Source organism: Nycticebus coucang, chromosome 19 (assembly GCF_027406575.1).
Source record: "Nycticebus coucang isolate mNycCou1 chromosome 19, mNycCou1.pri, whole genome shotgun sequence".
In the NCBI taxonomy this organism is placed as follows: domain Eukaryota; kingdom Metazoa; phylum Chordata; class Mammalia; order Primates; family Lorisidae; genus Nycticebus; species Nycticebus coucang.
In genome coordinates this window covers 68,500,248-68,526,122 of record NC_069798.1, presented here as the reverse complement: position 1 = coordinate 68,526,122, position 25,875 = coordinate 68,500,248, and the positions used below count along the sequence as shown (strand labels likewise).

Sequence of the window (25,875 nt, the reverse complement as noted above, 5' to 3'; positions counted from 1 at the left end):
AGAACATAATCACCCAGTAATTGAACTGAGCCATCTAAGTGGCTGAAGCTCCTAAAGGACGCAGCTATTTACCAATGAAAAAAGCCAGAAAAATTTCCAAACCTCCCTGGCATGCTGCTGCATTAGCACAAAAGACTGTGTCAACATGACCCACCTGGCCCTACTCCTCCTCCTCAAATCATTAGTGGAAACAGAACAATCCTCGCTGTCACAGGCCAGTGCAGGGGAAATAATTAAAATATCACAATTGCTTAGCTGCTTCTCAACAGAGCAGTGTGAGCTCCAACCTTTCTCAGGATATAATTTTATGAAAATTCAAGCAAAAGGTAGGAAAGTAAATTTTCCTGCTCATGTCACTTAAGTGTTTCTTGGGTAAAAAAAGGGAGGCCAGAGGGCCTCAGTGTCACTGTGCCCCCAGTATTTACTGAACAGTGGTCCTGGACTCTCAGGGGTGAGGGTCCCCTCTGGGTGGGGGGGGGGCTGGGTGCTCATGTGACAAGCGACCCAGTGTTCTCGGTGCTCTGGAGTCATCTACAGAAAGAAAACACAGCTCAAACACTGAATAAAAGAGAGCAGCCAGGTTAACCCCAGCCCCACGCCTACTTTGTACACTTTCAAAAGCTTGGATCTCAGGTTTTCCTCTTTGGAGCAACACTGAACTAATTCCAGGGTCCTGGGGGTGTCTTTGCTATGAGGGCAAGACCCATCCTTCCACCCTTATTAAGTCCCCGGATGTACACACTGGTTTATTACAGGTATTTTTAAGTCCTGAAAACAGCTTCTCTGAAGGAAGCATCTCAGCCCATCTAAGCACAGAACAGCCGTCACTCAATGGCTAAGCTTGACAGTCCTTGGCACCTAGTAGAGTTAAAAATTTTAATTATCATTTAAAAAAATGCAATACTTATCATTTGAATGAAGGATGTCAGCACACAAATCATGAAACGATGATTCTGAATAGGATTTTGGTTGGTTGATTGCATAAGCAATACCTCTTGTTGCTGAAATAACATCTCAAAGGCAAAATAATAACGACATGACAATCTACGTAAATCAAGAACTGCATGTGGGTTTATTTTACATTTGAGAAAACAGTGGATTTAATTGTGTGAACCAAAATGTACTGTACAATATTAATGATAGAACATCAAAAGGTATAATGAATAGTGCATTGCTTGCTTTGTTTTTATTTATTTATTTCTGTCTGATAGTTCCTCTGAGTACCTGCATCTGGAGAGATGCAGGTGCCAGTAAAATTTCTCTATTTAAATCAAGCTGCAGGAAGTAAATTTTATTCAAAAATTGTGGTTTTACATTATATACACAGAAATTTAATATAAAATGACAATATAAAAAGTTAAAAGAGAAAGCATACAGCCAAAAGGTACAAAGAAAGTTGAACAGATTAAAATGGTACGATATGTAACATACAGGAGTTTTTAAGCTGATGCTGGCAATTTACAAGGAAAGGACTCCAACATTTGCCCCATTTTTTTTTTCATTTACCAATGCAGCACGCTATAGAAAGGTCAGCTTGTACCAAAGCTTACATTTGTAAATAACTATAAACTGCAGTATTTTACAGGAAAAAAGAAATAACATTTTTACACATTTTAAAATAATAGCTTGCATACTTTTTTTGCCAAAAGTGGCATTTTTCAGCATCCAGAGGGTTTGGGCATAGTGGCGACTGGGGTATTTGTTGCTGTTGTTTATGTTTTTTTGTTTTGTTTTTGTTTTAAAAGAGTGAAGTGATGGCCTCCTAACCCCGGGAGTCCTAGACAGCTTCCTATCTTCCAATAGCTGCATGCATGTTTCCTCACACACCAGTCCTGCATATAAAAGCTCATTTTTTAATTATTAAATAAGTTTTGTGTCTGACACAGCTTTTGATCTGAGTGAAATGCCTTTAAGCCTTTTCTTTTTTCTTTCTTTCTTTTTTTTTTTTTCCTTGAGTGAAAGGCACAGAAATGCGATTACAGTCCTCAAAGGGTTAAATTTGACACTACCAGGTTCTATGACCTTTATTGTCATGGCAACTTCGTAATTTTAGGATGTCTTTCTATCATTGTTATTTGTGTCTTTCTTTCCTGCTAAGTAACATCTCTGAGCAGCGTGCCCTACTGTTTCCTACAAAAGATAGCTTTAACATCAAGAACAGATGTTGAAAATAAAGGTCAGTCTTTGACTCACGGAAAAAGAAAAATAACATGCACAGATCAGACAAAGAGCATATAAATATAGCTACAAAATGTGTGTAAGAAAAACCGAGGTCCTGATAGGCAGTTCAGCAACAAAGGAAAGACTGACTTTAGAGGCTCAGGCCAGGCCTAGTGCAGGGCGGCGACGCCGGCTAGTGCAATGTTGTTCTGCGGCCACGTGCATCCCGGAGGCTACTGCTTCTCCAGCTCCGTCACGTAGATCAGGTGGTCCTCTGGGGACTTGCCGTGTGTTTTGCTAAGGTGCAGTTTGACCGCGTGCTTGCTCGCAAAAGTCCGGTTGCAGAGCTTACACTGGAATGTGGAGCCCAAGTCTTCCTCAGCAGCCCCCAGGGGGCCCAGAGCTTTGTTGGCGAGGACTTTGGAAACATTCTGTTCTTGAATCTGATTGAGTGGCAGCTTGGAGAGGTCCTTCAGGCTGAAGCCTAAGTGTGTCTCCAGGTGACTTATGTATGTGGAAGCAGTTCTGAATTGAGAGGCACAATCGTTGCAAAAGAAAACAGGATGCCCTGTGTCCAGGTTCTTTAGGAATTTCGTCCCCCCTGTCCTCCTCAGCTGGTACTTCACGTTGGCCAGCCAGTGGCTGATGGTGGTCATGGAGAGGCCGGTGAACTTGGAGATGTGCACCCGCTCCTGCGGGCCCAGGTCCGACATGATGTACTTGCCCTCTGGCGTCTCTCGCAGGCTAGAAGCAAACTGGGCCTGCAGGATCAGAAGGTGCTGGGGGTTCCAGTTGGACTGCCGCCCCTTCCGCTTGTGCACCGGTGACAGCTCGTCCAGCGCCTCCTCAAAGCTGCTGCCGTCGGCGTCGGACTTCTCTGACACGGTGGAGGGCGTCGAGGACTTGGGGGTCAGCCGGCCTGTGAGGTTTTTCACCATGTCAGAGATGTCCATGAGGGCGCTCTCCCGAAGAGGCGACGCCACCGCATCGGCCACGCTGGAAACCAGGGGCTTGTTCTTGGCCTTGGTCAGGTCGATGGGCTGGTCGCTGTTCTCGTAGTAGTAGCGGTCGATGGCGTCGGCTGGCTTCACCGGGGCGCTGGGGTAGACCGGCTTCTCCAGCACGCTGTTGCTGATCTTGTACAGCATGGCCAGTGGGTCCAGAGAGGGGCTCATGGGCTTGGACACCTTGCCCAGGTGGGTGTTCATGATGGACTGCAGAGCGCTCAGGGGGTTGATGAAGGAAGGTTCTGGGGAGTGGTCGGTGATGATCCCCAAGTTGTTACAACCGTTGGTGACCTTGGCTTTGAGAGGCTCTGTGCCATTTGGGGTGTGGACATCCACCAGACCCTCCTTTTTGGCCTTCCCGGTCTCAGCATCAGGGCCCTTCTTCTGCTGTTTGCCGCTGGTCTCCTCCGTTTTAGGAAAATCTTTATTCTCCTTTGCTACGGGGGACACAGCCTTGGCCGGGGGGCTCTTCTCCTTCTCAGGGGGTCTCTCCTCCTTCTTGACGCTGACCTTGCCGGTGACCTTCTCCACCAGCTCCTCCATGGCAGACACGTTGCTCTTGTGCGGAGGGGGCGTGAGGCTCCCGGGGGAGTGCAGGAGGGCGTTGTGTTCGGCGGAAGGCAGCGACTTCACGCTGCCTGCGTACGAGGCCTGCACCTGCACGCTCTGCACGGCCGCCTGTAGCGGCTTCCCTGCGCCGGGCAGCTGGTAAGCCGCGTGGATGCTGGGGTAGCCGCCCCACGATGGCGCGCCGTTCTGCGCTTTGCTGATGGCGGTGGAGACGGTGTTCTCCAGGGACTTGAGAATGTCCACGCCGCCCTTGGGGCTGTCATCCAGGTCCTCCTCCCGCAGGTAGGGGTACAGGGTGGTGGGCTCAAACTTCTCCGGGGTGTCCTCACTCTCCTGCTTGATGGTGTCTGGGTCGCCGGCCACCGGCGCCTTCTTCTCCGGCTCCTTCTTCTCCTCGGAGGTCGTGGACCCCGCGGGGGACTCGGGCTGCTTTTTGACGCCGGGGGCAGGCAGGCGCGTGTGCGTCGTGGGTGGCAGGGGGATGGACTGGATCTTCTCCTCCACCACGGGGTCCAGCACCAGCTGCTTCCCTTTTTTGGAGGCCGAGGTGGTCACTTTTAAGAAATGGCCGGTGACCATCATGTGAGCGGTGAGCTGCTGCAAGGTGTCGTGGGAGCTGCCGCACTCCATGCACTTGAGGATCTGCGCCTTGCGGGCCTCGAACTGCCAGGTGTAACTAGCGCCGTTCTGGTAGCCATAGCGGTTGTTGGGCGTGACGTACGGGTTGGCCGCCTTCTGGTCCTTGGCCGACTCGCTCAGCGCGACCTCGGCGGCCAGCGCGGCGGGCTCGGGGGAGCACGGGGGCGCCAGGTCCTGCAGTGCTCTCTTTTTGGTAGAAGGGACCAGTTTGGTGATGGCTGGCACGGGCTCCTTCAGAGGCACTTTCTGGTAATGCTTGGTTTTGATCATGTGCACGCTGAGGTCCTGCAGGGACTCGAAGGAGTGCCCACAGTACATGCACTTGAGCACCTTCTGCGCATCCTCCTTGCCCTCCATCTCCATCAGCGAGCGCTTCCGGGGCTTGGACCAGCGCTTGGTCTTCTCCGAGTCCTTGTCCCTGTTGTCGTCGCGGTAGTGTCCCGTCTCGTTCATGTGCACCGTCAGCTCCACCAGCGTGTCATAGGCCGCGCTGCAGTCCTTGCAGCGGAACTTGCTGGCGCCCGTGAACACGGACCCGTAGAGCTTGTTGTTCTGCCGGTAGAGCTGCACGGTGCTGAACAGGCTGGGCTCGGGCAGCAGCCCATACGACGATGTCTGCTGCAGCGTCTTGGCCAGGGCGGCCTGGTGCCAGTCGTAGCCCGAGCCGCTGCTGCTACTGGTGGTGCTGGCGTGGCTGGTGCTGGTGCTGGGTGTGCTCGCCGGGGCGCCCGCCGAGCTGGCGGTGCAGGTGGGAGGCGTGGGGGTGGGGGCGGAGCTCTCCTTGGGGCCCGCATCATTGGTGCTGGTGGTGGAACTGGACTTCTTCAAGTCCAGGGCTAAGCTAGACCAGCAGGAGTCCGAGAACAGGTTTGCATACACAGCTTTGATCTGCGCCAAGCTGTCCTGGGGGTAGGAGACCCCGTCCGAGCACGGAGGGTCCTCTTTCTCCTCCCTGGATGAGGAGCTTTTGAAATGGGCTAGCTGGTCGCTGCTCTCGCTGAACGGGGACCCGTAGCCGGCATCCTGGTTGGTGGCAGTGCTGACTGGGGAGTCCGTCTCTTCGTTGCACACGAACTCGCTTTCCTGAACGTCCAAGGGCAGCCCATCGTCCTCCACGCGCTCCTCGCAGATAGCTGCCGCCTTCAGCTCTTCCTCGGGAACGTAAGCTGGGGAGAAAAATGAACCATGGTTAGAAGAAGTGAATCATCCTGAGGACGCGGCCTCCCCATAGTTAGGTGATCTTTAAAAAGGTTGAGCTCACAGGCTACAAGGTCACCTCCACTTCATGTGTCTACCCACTTTGCAACTCCACCGCAGCCCTTAGGTTTCAAAAAAACAATTCCCCTCCCAAGTGAATCCATTTTCAGTCCTGAACTAAAGACTAGTTATCTGCCCTGTACTCAGAGGTGACATTTTGTCCCCTCCCCCAAAGAACTACGTAAGGGTTGGTGACATGTGTGTCCCCTATAACTTCCACATGGGAAATATTTGAAACACCCATCAGGAGGGACCTGGTTATCAACTTTTAGGGCAAGATATTTCACCATCAATATTCTGTGGCTCCCATAAATAGAAATACTCCTTAATGGTAACCAATAAAACTCTCTGGGCTTCACTACAAAGAACAGGAAATAGTGCCGCCACTGTCCTGAATGGACAGAGCATGGTGCCACCCGTGTGGGGTTGCCAAACAAGAGACAAAGAGCCACGGCCCATACACTGCTGTCCAAAGCATCATCCTTCACCATAATCAAAGGGGAAAATAGCACGCGTGTCCATGGGTATCTACCCAGACAGTGGGACATCATTCCGCCTTAGCAAGGAAGGGAGCTCTGACACCTGCTACCACAGGGACGGACCTCGAGGACATTATCCAAAGTGAAATAAGCCAGTCACAGCAGCACAAATACTATATGATTCCTCCTACAGGGGTCCCTAGACAGAGAGGGGAACAGTGGTTGTTGGGGGCAGAAGGGGAGGGAACAGGGTCCCCTCCCCCAACGGGGGTGATGAGTGGGAAGCTGTTGCTTAATGGGTTGAAATTGTGGAAGACAAAAAGTTGTGGAGATGGATGGTGGTGACAGCTAAATAATAATGTAACTGTCCTTAATGCCACTGAGCTGTACATCTAAAATGGTTAAAATGGTAACTTTTCTGTTATAAATATTGTATCACAATAAAACTTTTTAGTTATGAAAGGCCAGTGTGTGCCCCACAGGCCTCCTGCAGGCCTGCCATGCACAGCCAGCAACTTCTGGGATGGACGCAGCCCCTCCCAGGGAGACCCAGAGGACGGGGCAGCTGCTCCACTGACCATCAGACAGAGCCTGGCTTCCTGTGCTACAGGCCATCATGGGTATCTGACTGTGAACCGTGCCTTGCTAATTCCCAAGGAGCGCACTGAGGTGCTACCTCCTAAACTTTGGTGATCAATGTACTTTTACTTTCTTTTCTTATTTTGATCAAATGATTAGCTGAATGAGAGTTCCATCAACAACTTGGGAAATTTGGGGTTAGGATATTTTCCAGAAAGCCCCTATTAAAATGCATTGATATGACCTGAGAGTGTGTCTCATTAAATATCATCACTCATTATCACATTATCAGAGCCAGATCCTACGGGAATGTGGCAAACAGCACACACATTTACAGAGAGGTTGAGAGCAGAGACAGAACCCCTCTTTGTTCACCAGAAGGAGGATGCCAGGGGCAGGTGGGGCACAGAGAGGCACCATCACCTGCCAGTGAAGGCTTCAGGCTGTGGCAGCAGCCATGCCACACTCAGGCACACACATGATCACGTACGTGCACACAGGCACACACATGATCATGTATGTGCACACAGGCACACACACGCACATGGGCACACAGTGAGACAGAGATGCACACAACATGAGTCCCACCAGGGGACAGCAGGAGCAGCCTGAGCACATGTGCCCAGGTGCTTCACGGCGGGCGGGACAGCAGCACTGACACAGCCGCCATGACTACTGTTCCCCAGTTCCTCCTGTTGGTGTGAAAAGCGGTCTGCAGTGCAAGTCCTAGCAGCTATGGGCCTCTTGGGCTGTAACTACAGGCATCAGCACCTGGCTAAGGAATGCTCTAGATGACTCTGTGACCCTGTGGTACAAGGTAACACTCAGGAAATCAAAAGATAATTGCCAAGTTCAGTCACATTTTCATTTTGCTCATTACTGAATGTTTAGGATGGTCTAGATCCCAGAACCACAGCTGAGACCCTTACTCCAGTGACCCTACTTGAAGAACCCCTGGTCAGACTCGTCACCTCTAACTGAGCCTGGCCCAGGTCACACTGGTTTGAGCCACAAGATGCCCCTGCTCTGTGGGCTATGATGACCACACTGAAGGGTACAGTCAAGGGCAATGCAGAGCTGGGCTACGGGGGGAGGCATCAGGCCCTTCTGGAGTGGCAGGCCCTGAGCTGCACCATCCAAAGACATCCTCCACCACTCCACATCCAAAAACAGACACCTGCTACCTCCCCCGCACTCCCCGCCTCACAGAAGCCCCATGCTTTCTCTCCCTCAGAATCTCTGAGTCTCCTCAAAAAGTGTCCAAGCCAGAAAGGCAGCCTGATCATACAGGCTTCCTGGCTCCCCAACTATGGAGCTAAACTCAGCCCTGCCCGATGCACCCATCCCGGACTGTCTCCCCCCAGCTGGCCTCCTCCCTTCACCTGCCCTGGACAGGCTCCCCCCAGCTGGCCTCCTCCCCTCACCTGCCCTGGACAGGCTCCCCCCAGCTGGCCTCCTCCCCTCACCTGCCCTGGACAGGCTCCCCCCAGCTGGCCTCCTCCCTTCACCTGCCCTGGACAGGCTCCCCCCAGCTGGCCTCCTCCCCTCACCTGCCCTGGACAGGCTCCCCACAGCTGGCCTCCTCCCCTCACCTGTCCTGGACAGGCTCCCCCCAGCTGGCCTCCTCCCCTCACCTGTCCTGGACAGGCTCCCCCCAGCTGGCCTCCTCCCCTCACCTGTCCTGGACAGGCTCCCCCCAGCTGGCCTCCTCCCCTCACCTGTCCTGGACAGGCTCCCCCCAGCTGGCCTCCTCCCCTCACCTGTCCTGGACAGGCTCCCCCCAGCTGGCCTCCTCCTCTCACCTATCCTGGACAGGCTCCCCCCCCACCCAGCCTTCTCCCCTCTCCCATCCTGGACAGGCTCCCCCCCACCCAACCTTCTCCCCTCTCCCATCCTGGACATTCTCCCCCCACCCAGCCTTCTCCCCTCTCCCATCCTGGATAGTCTCCCCTCACCTGGACTCCTCCCCTCCCCTGCCCTGGACAGGCTCCCCACAGCTGGCCTCCTCCCCTCACCTATCCTGGACAGGCTCCCCCCCACCCAGCCTTCTCCTCTCTCCCATCCTGGAGAGTCTCCCCTCACCTGGCCTCCTCCCCTCACCTGCCCTGGACAGGCTCCCTCCAGCTGCCCCAGACACATAGCTCTCACAGCCCTGAGCTCTGTGGAAGTCCCTTACCCTCTGCTGGACACTACCCCACCCTACAGCCTCTGCCTGGTATAAACTGCTGTCCCTCAGCCCTTGGGAGGCTCAGATGTCACTTACTTATGACATCTCTCTTAATCCCCTCACAGACATTCACCACTCCCTGAAGAATTCAGAGATGTTTACCTGTCTGTCCTCTTCTTCATCAAACTGTGACCTCTTTCATTCATCTAAATCTGAGCGCGGGCCATGCACCTCTGCACCCAGCACTTTAGTCTCACTACCTCATTCAACCCACACGACCTTTGAGGTCAGTATCATTCAAATGCCTGTTTGGCAGGTGAGAAACTGAGTCTAGGAGAAGTCGACCAGCTTCCCCAAAGTTACACAGAAAACAAATGATGAAGGATGCCTGGGCGCCTGGTCCAAGGTCTGCCCCCACCTTCAGAACCAAGTTATTTTCTTTTGTTTAACATCTAAATCCCAGAGGAGACACAAACTACATGCTTTTGCATGAATTAATGACCAGAAATAATTTGGATTAAGTATTTAGAACACCTGTTCTGTGCCAGAGACAGTGATATAAATGAGAGAATCTCAAAGAAAAAGAGTATACGCAGAGATTTTACAACGTTGACACGCTTTGCCTCAATAACTTTATTCTTGGAAGTACAGCCTGAGAAGATGATACGAAACACAGGAAAACCTTCCAAGATGTCCTTTATACAAAACATCCTCTGACATCACGTAAAGTTGGCTACCATCTAAATCTGCAACAACAGGGGTAAAGCGCACTGTAGTTTTTGTCTAGAATATGTATCATTCAAACATTAAAAATACGCTTTACTGGCATGAGGGAAGTCATTAGATGAAAAAAGTAGTAGACAAAATTGTATACACAGTACAGTGGGAAAAATCCTTTTCAAAGAATCTTAATAGTGGGTTTTTATCCCTAGATGAATACAAGGCTTATTTATCATTGCGTGAAGTAGATCTTAATAAATATCTGTATTTTCAAAGTCTTCTTCAGTGTTTTCAAGAAACCTGGATTAGCCATGTCATGCCATTTCTGAATTAGCTGGTGGTAGGCCTGACCTGTGCTGCCCTTAAAGCTGACCTAGGCCAACCCCACTGGCTCCTGACACCCATGGCCCCTCTCAGCTCCCTCCTCAATCTCATGGCCACCCCATGCAGCCTTCCTGTAGGAGAGGCTGCAAAGTCCCCGGATGGGCAGGGGGTGACTCGGCCCATGCACTTGAAACTCCTGGTGCCGCAGCCCCGGGATGGTGGGCTCGGTTCTCTCCTGGCACCTTCTCAGCCTCTGGCATCTGCTCTTCTAGCTCATGAATCCTGATGATCTGACATTATCTGGCTATTCCACTTTCTACTGTGCTCTTTTAGCTCATTGTATGTATTTTTTTAATTAATTAACTTTTTCCCTCTAATTTACAAGTGATGTGAGGAAGCACAAACCTGCGAGAGACACCTGGGAGGACAGCGAGTCCTGCTGCCTGTGCCACCAGACACCTTCTCTTGGTCCGAAATCATCCTCCTGAGCCCCCAGCAGCTCTCCTGTCCCCTAGGATGGGGGCACATCCACCTGCAATGGGTGCCCACACATGCCTGCCCATTCTCCCACCACCCCTGTCCCTCAAACCGAGGTGCTGGTCAGGGTCGCCTCTTCCTCCAAGATCTTGTGGTCATAGACACGTGGTCTGTAGGGTAGCCCAGCCTGTTTTGGGGACAAGGGAATCAACTGTCCACAGTTGACAGAGGTGGGCAGGAGAGTCCTGAGGATGCGCCAGACTCCTGCTGAGCTAGTGCTAGCCTCACTTTCCCCTTTGCTCGACTGGCTGGGTTTAAATAGACTGGCTATTGTTAAATTTTAACAATAGCAATAATGACAAGAGGTGACCACCCTTGACCACCCAAATCTCCCTATCTTCCTGCAGCTGGGCTGGGCTTCTGAGCTGTGCTGCCCCTTCACACCGGTCCTCCCAAAGCAGCCCAGAGAGACCCCCATGCCAGCTCCCACCTTCTAAAACAGGGTGGCAGGAAAGTGCACTGGCACCCCAGAACAGAACCCTCAGAAGGCTCTGAGGTCAGCCGGTTTGCATTTTAAGGGTCTAAGGCACCAAGGAGCACAAGAAGTCCAGGTGCCACAGGACGAGACTGAGGAGGTGGCAAGCTCAGCCAGACCCCACAGGACCTGCAGACACCCAGCCAATGGGCTTCAGTACTGGGAAGGAAGGTGTGCTCTGACTCTGCTAAGTCTACATCAGGGAGAGATGGGCCAGACGACTTTTGGAGGCAAGAGCCCCACTCCGAGGTCACACCTGTCACGCACAGCTCCATGAACAAGCTCTACTAACTGGCCCTGGAGACATGCTAGGGTGGTCTGGAAGAAGAGGGGCAGGCCAGGCTGGAAGGAGTGAGGCTGATGACCATTTCTTGTCTTCTTGTCACTCGTGTGGCCATTCTGTGCTTCCTGCGCAAGGACAGACCCCCACCCTCCACCCCACCTTACTCCTCACAGCATGACATGAAGAGAGACAGACAGAAGGTCTGGGCACGATGTCTGGAGACGTGGGCAACAGCCAATCAAGGCTCAGTCACTTACAGACAAGGTGACTCAAGGCCCTCACTCAGGTACCAGGGCCTCAGTTTTCCCAATCACAGCAATGACTGACATCTTCTGGAGTTGTGGGATATGGAAATAACAGAATTAGCAGCAGCAGCATTAAACCCAACTCTGTGCTTATCTGCTGCCATGGTCTGATTGTCTATGTCCCCCCAAATCATATGTTGACATCTAAACTTCAAAGTGATTTACTGGGAGGTGGGGCCTTTGGGAAATGATTCAGCTATCAGGGTGCAGCCTTCACAAATGGGATTAGTGCCCTTATGAAAGAGGCACCAGAGAGCTGCCTGGCCCCTTCCACTGTGCAATGACAGAGGGAGATGATGCCACCTCTGAGTCAGGAAGGGCCTCACCAGACACCAGAGCTGCTGCAGCCTTGACCTCAGACTCCCCAGCCCTCAGAACTATGAGCAGTAAATTTCTGTTGTTCGACAGCCACCTGGTCTTTGGCGTTCTGTGATAGCAGCCAGAAAGGACTAAGGTGCTGCTCTTCTCCCTCCTCCTCACATCCTGCGGACTCACAGAGTGAACTAGAAAATTACATGCAGGGCGATGTGCTGTCCTCCTGCAGCTGTGGGCAGGAACCTGCTTGGCCTTCTGCTGTGCTTCTGCTAACACCAAATAAGTAAGGACAATGGAAAGAAAAACATGGTACGCCTGTCCCAAAAAAAGCTGACCCAGTCTTGGCTGCCCACTGTGGAGGTGGGTGCTGTCAACCAGGTGGGCACTGTGGGAACTAGCTGGGCCCCTTCTCATCTTCCTCCCCTCAGTCTGTCTTGCAGTGGTTTTGTGAGTAGCAGAATGTCTGCAAAAAACAGAGGAAAGAAGGGAAAGGTTGGAAAGCCCAAACCAGGCAGAAATGGTTGTTAACCAGGCTTGTTAACAGCTCTGCCAAGGCCTGCTGGGAGAGGTGGTGGCCGCAAATGACAACAGTAAGGTCTGGAAACTTTGTTTACCCCAGCTCTCTTTTCCTCCTTAGCATGCATAATTGAGAGGTGGCTGTGAAAAAGGAAAATGGATATTCAAAAGTGACAAACACAAAACGCAGGTCTTTAGTCCCCGCCTGGTGACTGCCTTACAGTAAACACCAAACTTCGCTATTGTATTGCCACCTGCTGAAACTATATAATCAGACCAAATTACATGTTTATCGACGTGAAACTATTTTTTAGGCTGGCAAATGTGATATCCATGAACAGATGGCCATTATATCAAAATATATTTACTCCATGAGGCTAATTCACAAAAGGGGCTTACACACACCTAAGTGATAAATGTATAGCTTCAATTTGTTACAGAATCTTACAAAACACACTTTCTTCCAAATTTATAATTGATTACTTGTATAGTAACTGCACTTCGTTATGAGGAGAGCAGGTGGTTCTGATGAAAGTTAGAATATGCTGGGACAAAAAAAAAAAAACACACAGAGAGCACATATAGGCAGAGAATATGAAAATACGAGCAAGATACCCCTGATTTGCTAACACAGCTGAGTTCCCGCAGGAAAGCTGACACGTGCCAAGCAAAGCTGAAGACCACTTCTGCTCTGACAGGATGGGAACAAAGGTTTTTTTTATCACTCTAACAAATTCACGTTGCCAAAACCAATTGCTAAAGTATGATTAATGGTTTGCCTGAACGTTTGATTTATAACAGAATTATTTACTTAAAACTGAATTGAAATCATTTTTAAGAATTACACAGTCAGTACATAAAATGACCTGTTTTTCCTAATTCTAATTCTAATTAGAAATTCACAGGTAACTGCCCTAAAATAAGTATAATTGCTTCTTTCTCTCACGGCCCCAGAATCCAATTTCCAATTAAGTGAGAAATCAAAAACCTTATTTCAAGACCCTCCTTCTCTCCCCAGTAAGCACTCGAGTATTAATCTCTTGTCCAGAGTTTGTGGCATGTTGCAGAAATGTTATTTGACACGTAAGGCTACACAAATCAGAACTTAAGCCATGATTTAAAATATGAAAAACTCTCTTTGATTTTCAGTGGTGTCACGAAGAAAAAGATGATGAAAAATCTATGAGAATCTTTAAAACCTAACATAAAAGTTAAAATGAAGTGAGAAGAGCAAAAAATAACTAACTACTCTATATACCTGAGAGAACATGTGGCTATTTCGTTAATGACAGAGGAAATGTGTTCTCTTGTTCCATGAACCAGGCGAGTCCTCCCCAAGCTGTGTGTACAGAATATCAAGCACCAGAAAATCAGAAGGTTTCAGTTAGCCCCCACCCCTGGGAAAGGACCAACCCCACCCTGAGGCCATCGGACGAGTCTAAACCCAAGATTAGCAAAGTGGACCCGGAGCACCAGGTTCTAAGCCAGTATTATCTGACCACCTGAAACTAGAAGAGGCTTTTACCAGGCAGGGTTGGACTCACCCTGATAGGAAACACTTAGAAATCCAGAGGAGATTTATGCCTGAAATATCTTTTCAAATAGCTGAAATGAATATAAAGAAACATAACTCAGAGTAAGTACCTGCGCCTCCTCTCTGTGCTGTGAGCCACCAGGAAGAACCAGTGATGGATGTTATTACCTTCATACCATGGCACATGCAGTGCCCCCCAAAACTCCAACACAAAGTTTACTTTCAAAATGAAAAGTTCTGTAGGCACCGGTTACAAGCGAGAGATGATGGGGAGGCAGGGTTCTTCTTAGTCCCCAAGCCTGCTTGGGACTTGTGTCTCTGAAACGTGTTTCCTTTTTAAAATTCAGTAGCTTATACTCATAAATAAGAATGTCAATGTTCAAGCAATCAGGGTGTGGACATTAGCAAGTTCCAGAGACGTACGCCAGGGCACATGTGGTACTGTGGGAGCCCACCCGTACAGAGTTAGGAGAACTCCCCTCTGTACGTGCCGCGGCTGGGTGCAAATTACCCCTAGAGTGATGCACCGTAAGCCAGCAGGTGCCATATAACAGCGTCTAGAGTCGACTGGGAACCAAACACAAGGTCACACCTTACTTGACTTCATATTAGTGCCTTTAAGAACAGTAGCTGGTGTCTGAATCAAAAGTTACTTCCACACTATCATGACAGAAAACAGAAATCTTTATCAGATAATTAGGCATATTTTTACTATTATCAGTGAACTCACATAACTGCTTTCCAAGATGCTTTTTAAAGAAATTCACCTTTTTTTTAAAAGATAAAGACAAAGACACAAAAATTTAGCTACAGCAATTATTTGTGACGATCCTTTGTTTTCTTTACAAGCTACAATTTTCTAAAAATCTTTTGCTTTCATTACAAGTTACAAGTTTTAAAAAATCATTTGTTTTTATGGGCATAAATGAACTAGAATATATTACAGTATTTGCAAAAATGTTTATCTCTAGTGGTGAAACTATGAGCATAATGTATTTCATGAGGTGAACGAATACAGCATTTTAGCCTAGAAGATTTTTATGAGAGAGGCTCCTGAATCACAGAATAGGATGTCACCACCCTTTGCATTTTCTCCATGAAACGCTCGCCTCAGTGTCTTCGGCAAGCCCTGCCACCACCACCCCACCTCATGGAAATCTGATGAGTGAGGACATTTGGAAATGGTAACTATAATATAAAATTCTTCTTTTACAATGACTTATAGAAATAAATGACATTTTCCCCCATCAAATAAAACAAAGACTCTAAATCATCATTTCTTCTATTTCTTTTTGTGTCAAAACGACATTGCCATCACTCCCCCGCCTTTGCTGAGCCTCGCACAGCGGCGCAGAATGTGGCGGCGTGAACATCTGCAGTATGACCCGCTGACAGGGGGGACACAGAGCAGACTCTCAGACCTCGAGGAGACCACTGCCTGCACAGGCATGTGGGCCTGTGTGTGTGTGCGTGCATGTGAGAAATAAAACATTTTAAAACACATAGCCCCTTCCATTCCCCAAATGAGAACGGGACAACTGGATCTTGTGGTTGGATTTCATTTTTAATTAAATCTTGTTAATATTTTTTGTCATAAAAAGTGCCTTCTGGATGCCAATGTGTCCCTAAAGATGTGCTGTCATCCTGAGCAATGTGAAATTCTGTGCATTCTAATGCAAGTGGACATAAGGCAACGTATACGGTCCACGTTAGAGATTAATACGACACCAGCAATGTGTACCCTGACAGTTCACAATGTAAATACACACATACTGACGGAGAAAATATTTTCATCTCCACTTGTAATTACGTAATGGGGCATAAACATCGTATCTTCAGCAAATTAGATAAAAACTGTATTTCCCAAGTCGCAGCCCAACATTGTTTAAAACATCTTTGTTTCTTTAAAGGAAACAAGCCTTGCTCTAGTCAACAGTCTAAGGATGGCGAGAAGTGACAGCTGTATTTGTTTTTTAATGGCTAAATGTAGTAAAGTTCCAAATTCCCTTGAGTCTTAATAATATTGGATCTCAGCAATTAGGTTTGTATTCCCCCCGAACCTGCATCTTTGTCTGCACCCCAATTATGCACAAGATAAAGGAGTATTCTGAGCCGCCCTGTTTCATGTTCTATAGGAGGGGAAGCTCCCAGAATGCCACCTCAGTGCTGCCATTGTTCCCCAGATAAATGAACACAAGTGTGGGTGCTCGGCCTACTGAGCTGAGGCAACAGTAGAAGAAAGGCTTCTCCGAACACACTCCGCTTTCTAGAGATCAGCCTTCAGTCCATCCTGAAAAACCTGGTGGGTTGGGCAGCGCCTATGGCTCAAAGGAGTAGGGCACTGGCCCCATATGCCAGAGGTGGCGGGTTCAAACCCAGCCCCGGCCAAAAACTGCCAAAAAAAAAAAAAAAAAACCTGGCACGTACCACCTGCTGACTCCAAACACCCACTCACACGCATGACAAGTGTTGGCCCAGGTCTGCTCCTATTGACAGCAGAGCATCCTGATGAAAAGGGGAAAATGTGGTCTTCCAGTAAAAGGGGCTCAGTTCTTGCCATGCCCCCAAATCTGGGTATTTGGAACCATTCAGATATTGGCATTTGATGTAATAGGCCAGCTGACTGAATGTTTCCGTTTTTCCATTAACTCAGTTGGATATAAAGTAAGACGGGCTACACAGTGATACCGGAAAATACAAGGCCAAATACGGCATTGAAAGTACATTGAGCCATCCACCAAAACAGTCTCACATTTACAAGGATATTTCAGGACACTCAGAATAACTGAGCCAGGAGACCTTACCCTTTCTCTGGAAATAGAGAAAGGTGTACAGGGTAAGGTAGATGGTGACAAGGAAGTGAGTTCTAATTTCAAAATATTTTTTAACGAGCATGAGCAATCCCAGTAAAATGGCTCTTCTTTGCATGAACAACTTAAGTAAAGAGACTCTCTGGGCAAAGAGAAGGCCGTTCTAGAAGCAAGTTCTCCTTCCTCCCTTTCAGTGTTCGAGGGGGTCCTAAGAGAGATGGCGAGCTCGCCTTGTGGTTTGTCCAGCTGCAGCTGAGCCCTGCAGGCAGCCCGTTCGGGGGACACACAGATCTCTGGCCCCACTCATCTCTCCCCGCACTCTCTTCATAGAAGGAAAAGAGCTATTAGCAAAGGTCTGCAGAGGAGACCAAGGCGCCTCGCCTCTCGGCGCACGTGTGCAGATTCCAGTCTCCGAGACCCGCTGGCTTTCCCCCTCCATCTGATAAACTACACACCCGAGCATTCTCATTAGAGCTCACATCACCGAAGGGAGTGGAGATGAATCAGTCTGGGCCCCCTCCCCTCTCTGCTCTGTGGAGATGATTTCATTGAAATGTTCATTTTCAACCCTGCTGGCAACATTAGAATGGAAGTATTTAACCTGTTTCCATTACTTATACAAATTACCATTATGGGGTAGGACAGATGTTAGAATCACGCCACAGAGCTGACTTCCATACATTCTTTACAGGGAGCGTGAGGAGAAGCAGGGCGGCTAGATCATATTATCCAGGCTCGATAATGTTCTGTTACCAGATTCATTAACTTCCCACATCAGCATTTCACTTTCTTTCTAGTCATGAAAATTTCCAGGCTAGTTGGACTCATTTAATTTGGAAAGAGAAACCTCTGTCAGTGATAATGTTTTGATCAGGTGTGTTAAGAGCATGGGGAGGGGGCCTGGGCGAGGGAAGCGGGAGGGGCCAGAAGGAGAAGACGGAAGAGGAAACAACCTTGTCGAAAATGTTACCTTCCCAACATGAATGATAAAAGGCAAGTCAGTTAGAAACGCTGGCACTCAAAGATGGCTGTCACTTCAGATAGGCAGGGGCACAGCTCACCTAGACAGGTGACGCTTTGGTGGAGCAAGCGCCTGCTGCATTATTGAGCACACCAGGGACGGCTGGGAAGGCTGCCGCCCAGCATGCCTGGGGCACCTGGAGAAGCGAATTCAGCAGGTGAAGGGATTTCACTCTTCATTTGCATCCCTGACTGAAGCAGGAGGCAAAGTTTCCCAGCTAAAAAGATAGAAGGCGGCGCTGCAGTCACAGCCCAGGCGCAAGCCTCCAACGTTCCTCACATCACTCCCTCCTGATGACCCAGGCGGGGGCTTCAGGGACCGTGGTACTCAGGACCCTTACACTAGTCCTGATTTCTGTTTTCAAACATTTTGCACAAACAGCAGTCCTAGTCTCAGGTCACTTTCTCTGATTTCTTCTGGACGTTGGAGTCCCTGAGTTCATCCCTCGGCCTCAGGCCTAGACACTCACGACAGGCGGGGTTCTTAAAGAACGAGTAAAGTTCAGGCAACCCAATTTCTAGGAAAAGGCTTTAGTTTAAAAGATTCATTCACCAGCGTAAGAAACAAAACACAAATTCTATTCCATCTGTTTCCGCCGGAAAGCCTTTCTGACTCACACCAGCTGAAGCAAACTCAAAGCCCAATTCCCAACGTGAATACAATTCCCAGCTTTCTCTTTTTCCCTTCTGCCTCTTTTGGGTTCTGCCTATGGAAATGCTTGGAAAGAAAGGCTCAGCCAGTTTTACTTAATTAGAAAAGAAGAGAAGAAAATATCCACTGGAAAAAGGAAGAAACACACGCTGCAAAGTCTAAAAACTGCACCACGGGAGTGGGTTCAAAAGTGGAAGTTATTAAAGCCAAGTCAGATGCAGGAAAAAAGCATGTTTGATGTTAACAGTTCTCAACTAGTAGTAGCCTGAAAGATTTTTTTTTTTAAAAAGTACACATGTAAATATGTTCTCTGGAGAAAGGGTAAAAGCCCACTACTATCATCAGAATTATTTTTTAATAAAATATGTTCTTGGATAACGATCCACCCAGATAGACAGAAGGATTTTTCCCAGTACACTAGTAATCGTCTCAGAAGGACTCATACTATTATTTTCGAGAGAAGTATTTGTTCTTGAATAAACATTTCACACCCATAGAATATCTGCCCAGTCAGCATTACATTTTGCATTAAAATGTCCTTGCATAATAACAGGTGGCATGAACCCTTTCTCTGGACCAGGTGCTACCCTACCTGCTCCATGGGTTTCAACTGCGTTAACATCTCACCAGCAAGGCAACAACCCCATTTCCTTATGAGGAAACTAAGTTGCGGGGAAGAGGGATGGTAACTGTGGTGCTCCAGGCTGCACAATCAGTAAGACCCAGTGAGTACTTTGCCCACAGGGGCCATTCCAGAGCCAGGGTCCTGACAGTTAATCAGATGCCTTCATGGCCCATCTCCACCAGCAACCATAAGTGGCATAAGTTTAAAATTCATTCTGGTTTCAGAATAAGCTGTTTGTAAGATCAGGTCTTTGCCTACATGAAGGTGAACACAATTCATCTTGGGTAACTCCATCTACAAGTCAGGTCATATGTATCCACCGTGACAGGCCACAGAGGAGGGTGTTCTCAGGACTGCCATTTGTGGGACGGCTACACAGCCCTGTCGGAACCTGTGAACAGCCATGGTGACCCAGCCTCCGTCAGAGAGACAGAAAGGAGAACGGTGGTTGCCAGGTCCTGGAGGAGCTGGGAACGGAGTTATTGTTTAACAGGCATGGAGTTTCAGTTTGGGAAGATGAGAAAGTCCGAGGGATGGATACTGATGATGGCTACACGACAAGGGAAGGTGCTAAATGCCACTGAACCATTTAACACAGTGGTTCTCAACCTTTCTAATGCCGCGACCCTTTAATACAGTTGCTGTGGGTCGCAACGCACGGGTTGAGAACCACCGATTTAACACATCTCCCATTTAATACCAGTTAATGTGATAAAAATTCTGTTATATTCACTTTACTACAATATAAAAAAAAGGAGACGTAAACAAGTCTGGTTCTGACCATACTGACCCAGGCTCACTCTGTGGAGCCAGCTCTCTGCCCACCCCCCTCCCCACCCCAGTAGGTGCCTTATCACAGGACAGACTCCAGCACTGACGCCTGGACAGCCTTCCGGGCCCCTGCCCACCTGTGTCCTCCATACCCTATGGCCACTTTGTCCCAGTGCAGGGGAGGTGATCGTGCTGGCCCAGGCCGCCTTGAGTATGGGACAGCATCTTAGCAGACTCTGGTCCTGGAAGCTAGCACGGTGCCTGGCACAAAGTCGATGTTCAACAACCACTAGCTGGAATAATGAATTAAACAACGAATAGACACTAAGTTTAATCCCTAGCAAACTGATGCAGATCAATGCATCATACACATGAGATCAATTTTCCACATGGCTCGACCATGTGGAGAGGTGAACTTGCCGGCCCAGAGTAGAGGCAACTTCTTTTATCAAAATCTCTTTTTCAAACATCATATTTCCAAGACGCTGGCCACCTCGCCCGTGTGGCCGTCAGCATGCAGCCTCACCGTCGTCCATCAAACACAGTTCTCCACAAGTTCTGAAGGTCCTAATGATTTGACTGTGAAGAGGGGCAACACTTCAACTGGAGTCATAAAGGGAAGAAAATGGGGTGGAAAAGGGAAAAACAACCACTCTGAAATCCTGTCTCAGAAGATCCATCTTTCCTGAGTTGTGCCTCCTGTTAAATCAGTAAGAATATCTGTCAGAGATAGCCTGCTACGCCATTTGGCTGATGTCAAACCTAAATAAACCAGCAAGTGGCAGGCGGGGATGGCCGGCGTGGAGCAGCCTCCCTGTCAACGGCCTAGTCTGCTTGCTGGTTTTGGGGGGGGAGAAGCCATGGCAATCACTGCGGTCATTTGCAGTAGTGATGTCCAATTCAGCCTCCTTTCATTCCCCTGATTTAGGTGGTCAGAGTGGTTTCGTAGCCGACACGGGGAAGCTGTGCTGTTTAGCGGGCGGTTTAATGGGAAACTGGCAGTCTTATTTCTTTCCTAGATTTGGTTTGTCACTAGGTCTCCATTACATGCCACTCAGCTTTGATGTCTTTGGACAGGACTGATCAAAAGATGTCATTTGACCTACACAGCATGGCAGAAACTTGGAGAAGTCTCATAAAGCGACACTCTGGCTGTAAATAAAATGACATTATTATTTCCTCTCTCCTATCATGTAGAAAAGCCAATTATGGTAATGCACTGCATGTCAATGAAAATACAGCAATCTTTTTGGAGCGGCAACTGCAGGCATCAGGATTGCAACTCTCCTTCCTGGGAAAATTTGCCCATTGGAAAATGAAGAGGAGGAGGTGATAGATGTCTTAAAGACGGTTAATAAAATCCTGGACAGCCAAGAAAAGTGCAAGTCAGCAAAACAATTGCAAGTGCAAAATGCAAACTGCTAAGTTTCCAAATTATCTAATAATTTAATCTTCAGTGATTTATATTCTGTCACCAAAATGGCCAGTATCACGCCCTGCATTTCTCAGCGTTTGACTGACAGGAAGAGCGATTTATGGTTCTAATAACCCTCTTCGTCCCCACTTCTTCTTAAGGAAGCCAACTGGGGGGAATTCTGACCTTGTGCCTGAGATGCATTTAGAAGTTACAGTCGTAAGGTCTACTCCTGTGTGCCCCGCGCCACTAAGACAATGTGAAATGTCACGCAGGATATTATGCTGCTATTGTTTGAGAATGCCCCATTTTATGCATTTCCACTGTGAAAATATTCATCATCTTTCTCCTAGCAAGCATGTGTCTGAACCACACATGCATCCAAAGGTCTCTCTCCCCTTCTGAGAGGCAAGTGCCCATTGAAACATTTCATATACCCAGCTTCATTTCTGAAATACATGGGGGCTACCATGTAACAATGCATGCTGATTCCTTCAGCTTGAGAAAAGAACTAGACTCCTCCCCCCTCTTCTCCTCTCCACTCCTAATGTCTCCCTCGAACCCAGACACTGGAGGCTGTTGCTTGCACATACTTCAGGACGCACTTGAGACCCTGAATCCCACCCCCGACTTTCACTCCACAAGCCCCTGCCATCCAGCCACACCGTGGGACTCCCTGTATCGACAGCTCGGGTGACATGGAGAACGCCTGTTCTCCCACCATCCTGTGCGCCCCATGTACACCGTGAACTGGTCCTTTTGCAGGACTGTGGTCAGGGCTTCAATGTAAAATGAGTTTCCCTCCCGGAGGACACATTTTAATATTTCTGTAATCATGGTATATATTCATTTAGGAAAAAAAATAAAGCCATTGAATTTGTGTCCACTGAAATAAAAATTTTTTTAAAGAAGCAATTTCCAGAGCTACTAAATCTGTAACAGAAATAAAAACTTTTTGGCTATGTCAGAAAATTTTTTAAATGCTCTAATTGTTTGGGTGAGAAAAATTTCATCACGACAAGTCATTTCTAAGCACACATTGCAACTACATCTTTTTCCCCTGCAATTTCATTTTGGTGCATAATACAGCACAGATTAAATTTAGAAGCTTCATCAAATTTTAGTAACTTTAAATAATATTCTTTATGTCAATACTGCCAGGGGCTTAACAAGATCTGACATTTGTAAGGCTACAAATTGTACTGAACAGAGTCACAGCGGGTCCCCGCCAGGACTCAAGGCATCACTCCTCCCATTGATTGATAGGAGCCCACAACTGTACTTCTTGGCTCCAGCCCCATCCATTGCAGTCTGCACCTGGCAAGCAAAAGAAAAATTTAAGCTGCTCAATTTTAGTGCCACATTTTGGCTTTCAAGATACCCTTAAGTTTCAACAGAATATAGGAGTGTGGCCTGTTTCTCCCACCCCTCTGTTGTGCTTCTTGAGGACGGTAATGTCTGTTCTCCCACATGCAAACTCCAGTCAAGGTTTGTAAGCAGCCTGATACACACATATCCTCCAAAGCTGCATCCTTATTACAGAGGGCCCTGTGTCTATTTTCACATGAGCCCGACAGAAGGGGACTCAGAATTCTTATTGTTACATGGGGGCTCAGTATTATGCATAATCTCTAAATCAAACTATTGCATTTAAGTTCTGAGGGCTCCTTCAAAGGCTTACTCTTAAACCTAAAGTGTTCCTAATACGGAAAGAGAATTCTAAAACAGGTGAGTGAGTCAACATTGACAATTAGTGTGAGGATAGGGAAGGCCCTCACACTGGACTGTCTCCTCATGCAACCCAGGTGCATGGCAGCCCCATGGTCTTTCATCCTTCCAGTAACCTGCTGTGTGACAGGACAGCACCAGTCTCATGTCATGGGTGGGGGACTCGGTGGTCCAGGCTCAGGATACCAAAATAGGTAGGCAAAACAGGACTCTGTGCACTGATGAAATTCCAGTATCACCTACCTTAACTGTTTCCTCCAGATTTCATTTAACCTTAAGCTGGAAGACTCAGTTCTTTCCAAAGAAAACTTTCTCTTTTTTTTTTTGAGACAGAGTCTCACTTTGTCGCCCTTGGTAGAGTGCTGTGGCATCACAGCTCACAGCAACCTCCAACTCTTGGGCTTAGGCAATTCTCTTGCCTCAGCCTACCGAGTAGCTGGGACTACAGGCACCCACCACAACGCCCGGCTATTTTTATTTTTGGTTGCAGTTTTGGCCCGGGCCAGGTTTGAATCCGTCACCCTTGGTATATGGGGCCGGCGCCCTACTAACTGAGCCACAGGTGCTGCCCCAAAGAACACTTTTTAAAACTAAAAATTATGCCCAAAGAACATAACAAAAAAATGACCTATTGTTAAGCAATCCTAACGAAGTGTACTTCAGTAAATACAAGTACTTTATTGCTTTTCAGGTGGGAATCCTGTAAGGGGGGAGAACACTAAAGTCATCATCAGACAAGAGCTGCACGTTATTCCTGCATGTCTGAATTTTGAAGGGGTCCCCTCTAGAGTGTGTGAGGGGGTGAGATGGGGCAGAAGCAGATTTATCCGCTGGATATTTCATTCCCTACCCCAATATTAAATTTTATGTGGGGAATTGAGGAGTTTAAAAGCTTCACATTTTTGTGTAATAAAAAAGAAATACAATATCCTGTTGCTATGCATAGTGACACTTTATGCAGGAAAGAAAACCATTTTCCTTAGCTATTCTTTGAAATATGACCTACGACGTCATTTAATTTTTGAAAACCCTAAGGTCATGTAACACACTTTCTCTGTCATTTGTAAGTACATTAACTCAGTGGCCACATGACAGTGAAATTATGATAATGGGTTGCTAAAATGGGTCAGGCAGGCACTGCATTTCATGTTAGCTTCAAACAACCGTCAGGACGCAGCCCAAATCAAAGATGACAGGAGAAGAGCAGAGAGTTTACTTTCCTTAAAGTGTTTCTGTGTACTCAAGTACACACGTGTGACGGGCCAGTGTTTGTGTGCTCAAGTACTCACGTGTGACGGGCCAGTGTTTCTGTGTACTCAAGTACTCACGTGTGACAGGCCAGAGTTTCTGTGTACTCAAGTACTCACGTGTGAGGGCCAGTGTTTCTGTGTGCTCAAGTACTCACGTGTGACGGGCCAGTGTTTCTGTGTACTCAAGTACTCACGTTTGACGGGCCAGTGTTTCTGTGTACTCAAGTACTCATGTGTCACGGGCCAGTGTTTCTGTGTACTTAAGTACTCACGTGTGACGAGCCAGTGTTTCTGTGTACTCAAGTACACACGTGTGATGGGCCAGTGCTTCTGTGTACTCAAGTACTCACATGACGGGCCAGTGTTTCTGTGTACTCAAGTACTCACATGTGACGGTCCAGTGTTTCTATGTACTCACTCACGTGTGACGGGCCAGAGTTTCTGTGTACTCAAGTACTCACATGTGACAGGCCAGTGTTTCTGTGTACTCAAGCACACACATGTGATGGGCCAGTGTTTCTGTGTACTCAAGCACACATGAGTGACGGGCCAGTGTTTCTGTGTACTCAAGTACTCACATGTCACGGGCCATAGTTTCTGTGTACTCAAGTACTCACACGTGACGGGCCAGTGTTTCTGTGTACTCAAGTACTCACGTGTGATGGGCCAGTGTTTCTGTGTACTCAAGTACTCACGTGTGATGGGCCAGTGTTTCTGTGTACTCAAGTACTCACGTGTGATGGGCCAGTGTTTCTGTGTACTCAAGTACTCACGTGTGATGGGCCAGTGTTTCTGTGTACTCATGTACTCACGTGTCATGGGCCAGTGTTTCTGTGTACTCATGTACTCACGTGTCATGGGCCAGTGTTTCTGTGTACTCAAGCACACACAAGTGATGGGCCAGTGTTTCTGTGTACTCAAGTACTCACGTGTGACGGGCCAGTGTTTCTGTGTACTAAGTACTCACATGTGATGGGCCAGTGTTTCTGCGTACTCAAGTACTCACATGTGATGGGCCAGTGTTTCTGTGTACTCAAGTACTCACATGTGATGGGCCAGTGTTTCTGTGTACTCAAGCACACGTGTGATGGGCCAGTGTTTCTGTGTACTCAAGCACTCACATGGGACGGGCCAGTGTTTCTGTGTACTAAGTACTCACATGTGATGGGCCAGTGTTTCTGTGTACTCAAGTACTCACGTGTGATGGGCCAGTGTTTCTGTGTACTTAAGTACACATGTGTCACAGGCCAGTGTTTCTGTGTACTAAGTACTCACGTGTGACAGGCCAGTGTTTCTGTGTACTCAAGCACACACGTGTGACGGGCCGGTGTTTCTGTGTACTCAAGCACACACGTGTGACGGGCCAGTGTTTCTGTGTACTCAAGCACACACGTGTGATGGGCCAGTGTTTCTGTGTACTCAAGTACTCACGTGTGACAGGCCAGTGTTTCTGTGTACTCAAGTCCTCACGTGTGACGGGCCAGTGTTTCTGCGAACTCAAGCACTCACGTAGGACGGGCCAGTGTTTCTGTGTACTAAGTACTCACATGTGACAGGCCAGTGTTTCTGTGTACTCAAGTACTCACATGTGACAGGCCAGTGTTTCTGTGTACTCAAGTACTCATGTGTGATGGGCCAGTGTTTCTGTGTACTGGAGTACACACGTGTGATGGGCCAGTGCTTCTGTGTACTCAAGTACACATGTGTGACGGGCCAGTGCTTCTGTGTACTCAAGTAC

At 48.2% G+C, this 25,875-nt stretch overlaps 1 protein-coding gene across 2 annotated transcripts in view; it reads right to left on the bottom strand.

Annotated features, from left to right (window-relative positions):
• Positions 1-1,049: 1,049 nt before the first annotated feature.
• Positions 1,050-25,875, bottom strand: part of TSHZ1 (teashirt zinc finger homeobox 1) — a 77,951-nt gene continuing 53,125 nt past the window's right edge. Inside the window, exon 2 of one of the 2 annotated variants that reach the window (XM_053571736.1) lies at positions 1,050-5,542. In XM_053571736.1, coding sequence (XP_053427711.1) covers positions 2,394-5,542 — 3,149 coding nt within the window. In that variant the 3' untranslated portion in view covers positions 1,050-2,393. The remainder of the gene's footprint in view (positions 5,543-25,875) is intronic. The other variant, XR_008375997.1, reaches the window with a different exon arrangement.